The sequence below is a fragment of the Strongylocentrotus purpuratus genome, unplaced genomic scaffold (assembly GCF_000002235.5).
Source record: "Strongylocentrotus purpuratus isolate Spur 01 unplaced genomic scaffold, Spur_5.0 spur5_scaffold_2, whole genome shotgun sequence".
Lineage (NCBI taxonomy): Eukaryota > Metazoa > Echinodermata > Echinoidea > Camarodonta > Strongylocentrotidae > Strongylocentrotus > Strongylocentrotus purpuratus.
The window spans coordinates 18633766-18644515 of NW_022145605.1; the positions used below are offsets into that span (position 1 = coordinate 18633766).

General features: G+C 37.6%; 1 protein-coding gene across 1 annotated transcript; it reads left to right on the top strand.

Moving 5' to 3' along the window:
• Positions 1-337: 337 nt before the first annotated feature.
• On the top strand, positions 338-7579 carry LOC100891447 (F-box protein SKP2A). Its single transcript, XM_003728925.3, has 6 exons — positions 338-620; positions 2796-2974; positions 4515-4690; positions 5629-5744; positions 6206-6422; positions 7196-7579. The coding sequence occupies exons 2-6, from the start codon at positions 2827-2829 to the stop codon at positions 7484-7486; spliced, it is 948 nt and encodes a 315-aa protein (XP_003728973.2). The 5' UTR covers positions 338-620; positions 2796-2826; the 3' UTR covers positions 7487-7579.
• The last annotated feature ends 3171 nt before the right edge of the window (positions 7580-10750 follow it).

Below are 10750 nucleotides of genomic sequence, written 5' to 3' on the forward strand. Positions count from 1 at the left end.
CTGATTGAATCTTTGCGCAGCGCAAAAAACGTACGACCGCGATCGTAAAATTCGATTCGACAATTACGGTCGTTATTTTCTCTCTCACAAAAAGACATTTTCAAGCCCTTTTGTGTTGAGGAAAGTTCTAAATTAAGATTATCTCTCAAATGCCGTTGGAATTTAATTTTTTTTTTCTCTCATTGTTTTGGCCTATGGGACATAAAGCGTTGTTCTTTGTATAGCCTACTGCATACCCTCTTCTCTATGAAGATTTAGGCATACCGGTAAAAGTATTCTTCTTTGCAACCGTGGGGAGGGGTTTAATTCTATTTTAGAGAGCCTTTTATACAAATTAATTCTTTTTTACTCGAGTAAATAAATTATATTTACCATGACGAAATAATTTGCTACTTATATTTCCTAATCATTGAGAGAAATATATTTTTATTTATGTATTTGTTTTTGAAGTAAGACTACTCATCTTTGCACTTTCGCAATGTTGTGCAATGCCTTTGCCTCCTGTTGAGTCGGCTGCATTGTGCCTTCCGAACCGAATATTGCATCATGATGGCTTTTAAATAGCCAATTTTGTATATGCACTATCAGTATTTCTGAGCAAGAGTTAGAGAAAGTGTTTGGTGAGTACTGTCATCCTCTTTGAATGCTGTTTATGTAGATTAATAACACTGTTTAAATGCGGAAATGTATAGCTCAGTCCCACATTACAGTAATTTTGTTTGTAATGTATATGCGTGCTAGATTGAGTTTGAGCACTGTAGTTAACATACATACCGTAATTAACGTTGTATAAACCGCCCTCGTGTATTAACCACACTTTTTTTTTCTTTCTAGAGCTTAAGGTCACACCCCGGCCCTAGTGTAGTTCCGTATCCATTTGTTTTAGCAGTTTAATATCCATTCTTAGCAAATGAATTTTAGCCCAAATTTTTACTAATTTTTTACTAATTTTAATAATAATCATAAATTGCATTTTCCACCTGAATTTGGATCACATTCGATGTCGACGTCGTCGCTCAGTACCGTCTCTACGCTGTAGTCCTGCACCTCAAACTGAAGCTATCAGTACAAAATTATGCAGACTTCTCGTATGGTTTATGGTATCGCACATACGAGAAAAACTTTTGGCGGCAAAAAGGTGCGGTTTATACACCGTTAATTACGGGTACATTACTATCCTGGCTGTGTATTAAAAACTGTGCTATTGATTCTCAACATTTCAAACCCCACTGTACAAAACTTGACTGATTTCACTTAAATTCGGTACTTTAGTGACGATTGATGACACGTACAGTGTAAATAGCGGTAAAATACAATTTTTTTCAACTTTCCAATGTTGGAAAGAATAATTTAAAAATTCAAATTGTGAGTCCACTGTCAAACTTGCTGATCAGCCGAATTGGGATGATTGTGTGCATCTGTGTGTTATGAGTGTATTGACTATTCATGTTCCCAAATGCTGCCTATTAACATTTAGTGCAGTGCTAAAGGTCAATACGCATTAGCATTGACTCTCTATATGCTTTGCAGGAGTGTGTAGTTAAAGGTAAAGACCAGTTATGGTCATGCGATTGGATTGTGAAAGAAACGTTGTGGAATCGATCAGAAAAGATTGATCATCTAGCATATAAGTATTGGTGTGTACTGCAAGGTTCTAGAATCATCAAAATGATAAGAAATTTGGCCCAGTCTTCGTAAAGTTACAAGCACTGTGCACAGAAAGATGTATATGGGATTACGTACACGTGCGCGACACGTGCGTTTATCTCTCACAGTCCAATAGATAAACTAATTTACCTAATATATCAGTTAGTAGGCGGTTTCCTGGCAAAATTTTTATCATCACGTATTAGTCAAAACATATTCTTTCACATGATTGGTAATAAAGAGCTTCCATTTCATTTTTTGAAATTGGGGCGTTTCCAATACCTTTAATAGTTTTGGTGAAATCATGAATACTTCCACATACTTGCTGCGCGTCTATGACCCTGTGTATGTGTCTGTCTACAGTAACTCGCCAAGGACACTTGTAAAACTCTGTGTGGAGTTAAATGTTTAAACACACTGCATCAAACTCAAAGGCACTCCAGCAAAGGCAAAGTATAGAGGGTCAATGCTAATGCGTATTGAACTCTAGCGCTGCACTATGTGCTAATAGGCAGCAATTGCACACATGATGTTGATGTGGCCGTAATTGTAAGCAAGTTTGACAGTGGACTCACGATTTTAATTTTTGATTAGTTCTTTCTAACATCGGTAAGTTGACAAAATTGTATTTTACTGCTATTTAGGTGTCATCAATTGTCACTAAAGTACCTTTTTTTTAGTGAAATCAGTTGAGTTTTGTACAGTGGTGTTGAAATCTTGAGAATCAATAGAACAGGTTTTTAAAACACCACCAGGTTAGTAACGCAGCTATGTGTGCATCAAAGGGAAAAAACTTGAGACCAATGTCTTGGTTAGACTTAGAGTTCTAGTCTGATACTAATAAAAGTATAATTCATTAAAACTTCAGGATTGTTTTTTGAAATACTTTGATAATGTTCATGTGATATGTGTTTTCCACTTCCCTTTAAACTTGAGACACTGAGTTATATATGAAATGAACTTCAATCTGTTTGAACGAAATGACACAAATGTTCATATCTGATTGATACACGTCTGTAAAAACCCAAAAATACATACACACACTGTTCTGCACTTTTATTGTAGTAATTGTATAGCTATATCAGAATCCACCATTTCTTCAAATGAAGTCTCTGATTGTTTACTTTTAATTTTCTTTATTTCCCCAGATTCTTTCGGTTCCATGATCCATCATTCAAAATGTTGCAAGAACCCATACCAGCTGCGGAAGGAGAAAGTAACGGAGAGAAAGAACAGAGAGAAAGACATAGTGAACGACTGGGCAAGAAACTATCCTATCTACTGAGATACGGAGCTAAGCAGGAAGGATTGTCGGTGTGCGATCAAGGTATGTTTGCCGCTCTCCACCCAGGTGAAGTAGGTACCTGGTAGGAAGAGATTGAAGTAGCTCAGCGAAACCCGGGATTATAGTAGTATTCAGTACCTTTGTATCATTTGGTGAAAGTACTTTAGATATATATATATAGCTAGTGACATCATCATCATCATCATTATCACAATCATCATTCTAAAAAAAAAAATTGATGACTTGGCGTAACGGGTCACTGAAAATTAGGGTAGGTAGGGCGATTTTTTTTTTTTTTTTTTTTGTTGTTGTTGTTGTTGTTGTTGCTTTATTTGCATACATGAAATTACCCATTCATACACATACATACATACAGTGGCGTAGATAGGTCCTCAGACCTTGGGGATGATCTGATGAGAGGGGTAGACCACAATATGTTCAAATAACTCCACGCACACACACACACACATATATGGACACACACACTGTGTGAGCAAAGTGAGCAAGAAATTGTTGAAATCTTGATCACCTTGGGACCAGGGGGGTGCATACATACACCTGCCCCCCCCCCCCTGCATACATACATGTACATACACCCTCATGCACATAAAATGCAAACATACGAACGCATTAATAGGTTTCCAACAGACCCCAGCCTGAGATATCTCAGACACTGTCTTCAACAGGATAAACAGGTGAATATGTAGGTTTAGAAGGGGCTGTTCACAAATATTAGTATTTTCACACTGTATTGACTAGCATTTATATAACTTGTCTAGAGGTTAACATGTTAACATGTTAACATGTATCCAAAATCTTGAAGAATGAGGGTTGAAAAGAGTAGCCAATTACAACTTGTGAAAATATTTACAATTGTGAATGGCTCTGTAATAACAAACAGTTAAAAAAATGTCTCCAGTATTTCAGAATCCTTTATCAAAAAAAAATTAAAATAAATAAAAATTAAAAAAAAATTAAGAAAAAAATTTTAAAAAAAAAAAAAAAAAGCGTAGGGTCGGCGATAAAAATAGGGTCGGGCGGGTTACGCCAAGTCATCAATTTTTTTTTTAGGCCTTAGTAGTAGTAGTTATGTAGTAGTAGTAGTAGTAGTAGTAATGATGTTGTTTTTATTAATGTTAGTATTACTATTTTCTTTCTTCATAATGATTATTTTCATCATCATCATAATTACTACTATTACTATTTGAAAATGCAATGAGAATCAAATAGAAATTGGAATAAGCTAGTTTGTAGATATAATCTGTGCATGGGTGGATAACACCATTTGTAGAAAACTGTAAAACCTATTGAGACGAATACTGGATATGTACTGTTCATGAAATATTATGAGATCATTATTAATTTAAGCACCAATGCTACATTCTATGATTTACAGGTGGAAGTATTCTGTTCAAGAGGGCAAACAAAAGGTATTCATGAAGCGATCAATTATTTGACAGTAATTATACCAAAATCAAAAAGTAAGACTCCATGTTGAAATTTGGTGGTCATTTGGTACATGTGCTATCTCCAAAATGGTCTAATGCCTGAATAATTACTGTTTCTGATCTAAAATATTCAGGTTTTGTGAAGTTAGATGACCTGGTCAAAGTTTCCCTTCTTCAGCGGTACACTGCAGAGGAGGTGCTCCAGGAGGTCAGGCTATCCAAATCCTTCAACGGCAAGCGGAGATACGAGGATAAAAAAGTAAACAACATCACCTATGTGAGAGCCAGCTATAACAGAAGATTTGAGAGAGTAAGTCATCTTTATCATGTTACAGTCAGTGCTGCAGCCAGTTTGTATAACCCCCTTCTAAATCCTAGATAATAGTTTCCCAAAAGGTTGTTTGAACTGATTTTAAATGGATTACAACTTTGTATAGAATTGGAATTTAATTCAAATTTTTGTTTGAAAAATATCAAGTTGAAAATATGTACAGGTCCCAAATAGTTTAGGGAACTTTGAAAAAAAGGATTCGCCTGGAGAAGCATTAATACTGATTCAAATTTTTTTCCAAAATAATGATGAAAATTGGACAGATTATGGATTTTTTTTTGAGAGGAGGTTGTAGTTATGTCAGATAAATTATGCTTGTCTTCCGTGGAAGCAATGCTTTATGTGATCCTGGGACAATGATTTTGGTATGGCTGTCACCACCATCCACAAAGAAATGAAACGAAACGTAGCTATAATGTGAGTAGTAGTAACATAATGCGTAACCTGCTACAGATTTAGATTCTAGACTGCCACTTCGTTGATTTGTATTTAACTGACTGCTAAAAAGCATTTGCATGCTTTAAAGGAATCAACCAGGGGACTGATGGCTTTAAGTCCTCTCCGCGGGACTTAGTAATGCAGACTTATGCCTTACCAAAGGGCACTAGCATATCAGCCTAGTTTTGAACCTGGAACCTTCTGGTATCGAGACAACTGCTCTATCGCTGAGCCATCACACCTCCATGGAGTATTTTAGATACATATTTGAAAGCTGTGACAAAAGTTGACGATGGCAGCCTAAATGCATGTTCCATTCGTTGACAAAAGCAGACAAAGAGTTTTAAAATGTGTGCTTTGACATATGCCCTTGAATTACCCACCTTTTATTACATTTGATTAAATCCTCTCTTAAGATTGAATTCGGAACAAGTTATTTTGGTGTTTACACTGGGTTTTTTTTTTGGTATTCTCTGCAGAATCCTTACCATGAGGAAACCAAGGTGCAACGCCTGCTGGAATGTTGCATGGAGCATATCTGTACAAATATCAAGAACTACTCCCTGGAAGATTGCCCCGATGAGTTCCTTGTGAAGTGAGTAATGGATAGGCGAATGGTACTGAGAGAGAGAGAGAGAGATAGAGAGAGACAGACAGACAGACAGACAGTCAGATATGGAGAGGCGGAATTACTTTAAATTTCTTTAAAAATATGATTGCTGCATTTTTGGTTACTGGTGGTTAGTAGGTCTGAAACCAATGCGCTGGGGTCACTTCTGGCATTTTGTCGTGGTATAGTGGTTCATTCACTTGACTTACAATTAATAGGCTGAGGGTTCAAATCTCATCCTGACACTAACATCCTTTAGCAATCCATGTTTGCCACTCTCAACCCAAGTGTAAATAATTGTTTATATGCTAGAGCGCTACATATGTGGGCAATTGGTTATGACAGAGTAATACTGTTGGAGTACCAGAAGCATCATTGCATGATGGACGTTAGCACAGTACAAGAGGCCATTATTATTTATTATCATTATTATTATCTTCTGACAGTGAGATATTGCACAAGTTAAAAAGAAGAGGAAAGCTGACCAATGTGGCCTTAGAGAACCTTCTTGGCCCGTACATCGAGACCCTCAACTTATCTGGCGCCCTCATCACCCAGAGAGCCCCCAAGATCATCACCCAACAGTGTCCGAACCTCCGACACCTCAACCTGAAGGATTGCGGATACGTCGTCACGGATCATGCCATCATTTTCCTTATGAAGGTATGAAGTATAATGTGACTTTATGTGTGGCTTTTAGTTCACAGAATAATGAATGTGTCTTTACATTTTCACTTCTTCATGATTGATTGAGGGGCAAAATAGGATACATTGTTATACAAAGTGAATGATGTAGTAAAATGTTACACTAACAATTTGTAATAATTATGTTTTCTTTGTTGTTTTGTTTTGTAAGAATGTCACAGTCGTAGTTCACGTAGGAACCTTTATCACCCCTGCTGAACTTAAAAACCTTATTATTATTTGGGGGGTGGTAGGAGGTATCAGAGAAGTTTGATACCAATTAATTCTCTGAATTCTTTTGTCTGCCCCTCCCCCTTAACTTTGTCTCTCTACCTATCTTTACCAATTCCTCTCTTTCTCTCCCTCTCTCCCTCTCTCCTTCCCTCTCTCTCTTCCTCTCCCTCTATCTCTCTTTCTCTCTCTCTCTCTCTCTCTTACTCTCCCTCTCTTTCTCCCTCCCTCTATCTCTCTTTCTCTCTCCCTCTATCTCTCTTTCTCCCTCCCTCTCTCTCTCTTCCTCTCCCTCCCTCTCTCTCTCTTCCTCTCCCTCTCTCTCTCTCTCTCTCTCTTACTCTCCCTCTCTCTCTTACACTCCCTCCCACCTTTTCTCCCTCTCTCTCCCTCCCTCTCTCTCTCTCTCTCTCTCTCTCTCTCTCTTACACTCCCTCCCACTTTTTCTCCCTCTCTCTCCCCCCTCTCTCCCCTCTCTTTCTCTCTTACTCTCTCTTTCTCTCTCCCATTCCTACTCTCAGAGGCTTTCAGAGCTGAGGGTCTTGAACCTGACCACCTGCAGCCACCTGACAGGCAGCTCCCTGCGCACCATCCCCAAACACCTTCCCCACCTCCAGACCATCAACCTCTCCTGGGTCACGGGCGTCACCGAAGGCGACCTGCTGGCGATCATCGAAGGATGTCCCAAACTGGAGAAGATCATGTTCTACGGCGTGAAGCTTACATTGTCAGATGAAGCATGCATCAGGATAGCCAAGGTGTGTGCGGAGAGACCTCTCTCTGTTTCGTACGACAACGGCCACGTCAGTTAATGAAGGTCTTAAAGCCTGTCTGTACTAGTTTGGCCAAGAGGGATTAGACCACCCAGCTTGGTCACTGGCAGGCGGTTATCTCATCAACTCGGCTCTCAATTGACATAAGAAAAAAAGGATCATGGGGGACCAACGGGCACCACTTAGGCATTGTTTTCTATATAGAGGAAGCAAGTGGCTACAAGTAGTGCAGTGGGGCTTTAACCCATTGAATACTGGGTTGTTTTATTCCCATAGACTTTGATATAGGAGCCACCCTGACCCTTGTCCTGATGGCAATGAGTCAACCCTGGGATCTTCATATGTGACAAAAGTCAATTAAAAATGTTCTATAGACACTGTACGTGTAACAAAATGCAACAAAAGCGGTATGTTGCATGACTTAAAGTAGACTGATATTGGATAAGAGTTTGAACATCAGAAGTCCGAGAATGCTGGCTGCGTATTTGGACTGTTTCAGGTTCTTCATCTTGGATGTTTGATGTGTGAATATGAAAAGATACATGCAGTTTTCCTGGCACCTGTGACTTGGCTTCATATGTGGACAATTCCAAGCAGTACAATTTGTCTTTGTGAAATGCAAACAAGATCAGTGAGTTGCCTTGCCATGTTTTGGATCATACATATGCCTCTCCCCCCCCCCCCCCCCACACCCTACTGGATCCTCCACCGAATTTCTGTGAAGATTCCACATTAAACTTATTTTGATTACTCAATACAATGAAAACAAACCTGGGGGTGTTTCATAAAGAGTTTGTAAAGTTACACATGACTTTACAAACGACTTGTATATGAAGTGCCAGATAGGATGCCCAAAGTTTTTTCTGATATTTCCAATAAACTCAATTAAATTATGGCAAAAAATATACTTTGCATTAAAAATGGTTGTTATAATAAGAATGTTAATCTACATCTGCACAGTTCAACTTAATAAATAATAATCAATGATGATTGAGCATCCCATTTGGCTCTTCATATACAAGTCGTTTGTAAAGTCATGCGTAACTTTACGAACAGCTTTATGAAACGCCCCCCTGTTTACTTTCTTGTTGCCAAGCGTTTTGCTAAATTTGTCTTCAAAATTATAGTTGACCCACCCACCATTCAAAATGTTCCACATGGCAAATTCCCTGTTCATAGAAAATTAGGTAAAACATTTCAGTGTTCTAATCCTATAACTGCTGTTGAAGAGACAATTTCTTTAGAGAATATTGGTCTTTACTATGAAAGACTTGCAAAAGTTGCAATGAAGGTGTATAAACATAGCAACTATTTAAGAATGAATTGATGGAATTCATATTATTTTATTATCAAGGGAAGATGTAGTACTATAATATATATATATATATAAAATATATGATATTATATGAAAGTTCTGACTCAACGACATCATGAATAGCCAGAGTGTTGATAAAAAAACTTCATAACAAATCATTTTAACAGACAGAAAAGGACAACATTATTTAGTTCTTTATATATGTGTTAACTTGCCTGTGTTTTAAAATGGAAGATACCATCAATTATATCTTTCTTTATCATTTTATATAATGAAAATATTTATGAGTTATTTGAACATATATTTACAGTTAATAGAATATATATATACATGGATTTATACACCTGTACATTTCTTCTTTGAGATTGTTTAAATGAGTGAGATCGAGAGGTGTATAACACTCCAATACCAAGTGTACAAGTGGAATAATGTCATCTCGTGGAGAGGTTTCAAGCTTAACGATATATATCGTGGATTCGATTTTTGTTCTTTTTTTTACTGTAAAAGTGGGGTAACGTTAGATAAGAGGTTGGTTGGTAGAGAATTGAGAAAGAGTGAGATCGAGAGGCTGGTGGAAAGGAAATAACACTGCTATACCAAGTGTACAAGTGGAATAGCGCCACCTCGTGTAGAGGTTTCAAACTGAATGAGACATAGTGTGGATTTGATCTTTTTCTTGCGGGGAAAAATGTGGAATGAGAGATGAGACGTTGGTTGAGAGAGAGAGAGATAAGGAGAGAGCTTGGACACTGGTCACTATAAAACCCATGTCCGCGTGGTTCCCTTAGTTGATTGCTTCAAAAATTGTACAATTAGGCTCTGAGTTATTGAGTGTTTTTTCTGATTTTTTTTTAAATTTTGATTATACTCCTTCATTGCTCCTCCCCTCCACGCATGTCAAATATTGCAAAAGAATTTCTTACTTTTGGAGTGAGTGTGTGAGGGTGGTGGTCGGGGGGGGGGGGATCTCCCAACATCCATTCATATTTGTTTCCTTTTTTCCTCACTTTTTTCTGGTTGGGGTCCTGTTTCATCCTTCTAAATTGGTGTAAAAGAAGATTACAAAGACTTTCGAAAAAATGAGCAATTTCAATTCCCTATTGATTACGTAATATATATTATTGTAGTGTTGGCGCAGTTCAAAAGGTAATTCCCTTGATGTTTCAAAAGTCTTTCGGATCATGTTATGAATAACTGTCTCCGTTGTTTCTTGCCTAATCTCTCTGAAGTCTTTCCAAAATTAGAATGACACATGTTTTATTTTGAATTCCGGTGTAGTTCGATGTTAGTAGGCCCTACGTTGTAATATATACAAGATTATTTAGAAATCTCATAAAAAGTTTTTTAAGTTTTACACTCAATAATTTTGGCAAGTACACTTTAAGTAGCCGATTGAATAAGGCTACCTCTTCTGTAAGTTTTTTTTTAACATCTTTTCGCTTTTGAGGGTGACGTAGTCTCAGCGGAACATATTCCCCAATAAAAAGACTGATTTTTCGGTATAGAGGTATACGTAACGTTCGGAAAACATTTGTTGCAAGCAGTGTTACTATAATTGGCGAAAGGAGAGAAAGAGACAGATTCCACAATGACTTTGCAATCGGTGTTATCCAAACATACGTAGCATTTCCCATTCTGCTACCCGGCTAGATGTCACTTCAAGAAATTGGAGTTCGAAGTGCGAAATGAAGAAAACGGAATTCAATTATTTTCTGGAAGCCGAAAAGTACTGGTGCACTTTCGCTCTGTGGCGTCGAATGCAAGTGTTGTTATTGCCATGGCTCGCCGACTGAGTCGAGATCTTGGAATGAAGCTTTAATCTTGAGTATCATTGTATGACGTCATAGAACTTTAACTTTTGGTTGTATACATTGTGTAGCCTTTCTGTTTAAAAGGTCCCGGCTTGTTTCTAAAAATGAGGATTCAAAAAGCTTACAAATACTAGAAATATAAAGAAAACAAATAGTGGAAGCTAACAAAGGGTAGTA

Coding starts and splice junctions, on each gene's coding strand:
- LOC100891447 (XM_003728925.3), top strand. CDS start 2,827: ATGTTGCAAGAACCCATACCAGCTGCGGAAGGAGAAAGTAACGGAGAG. Junction 5,745..6,205: donor CCCGATGAGTTCCTTGTGAA/GTGAGTAATGGA, acceptor ATCTTCTGACAG/TGAGATATTGCACAAGTTAA. Junction 6,423..7,195: donor CCATCATTTTCCTTATGAAG/GTATGAAGTATA, acceptor TCCTACTCTCAG/AGGCTTTCAGAGCTGAGGGT.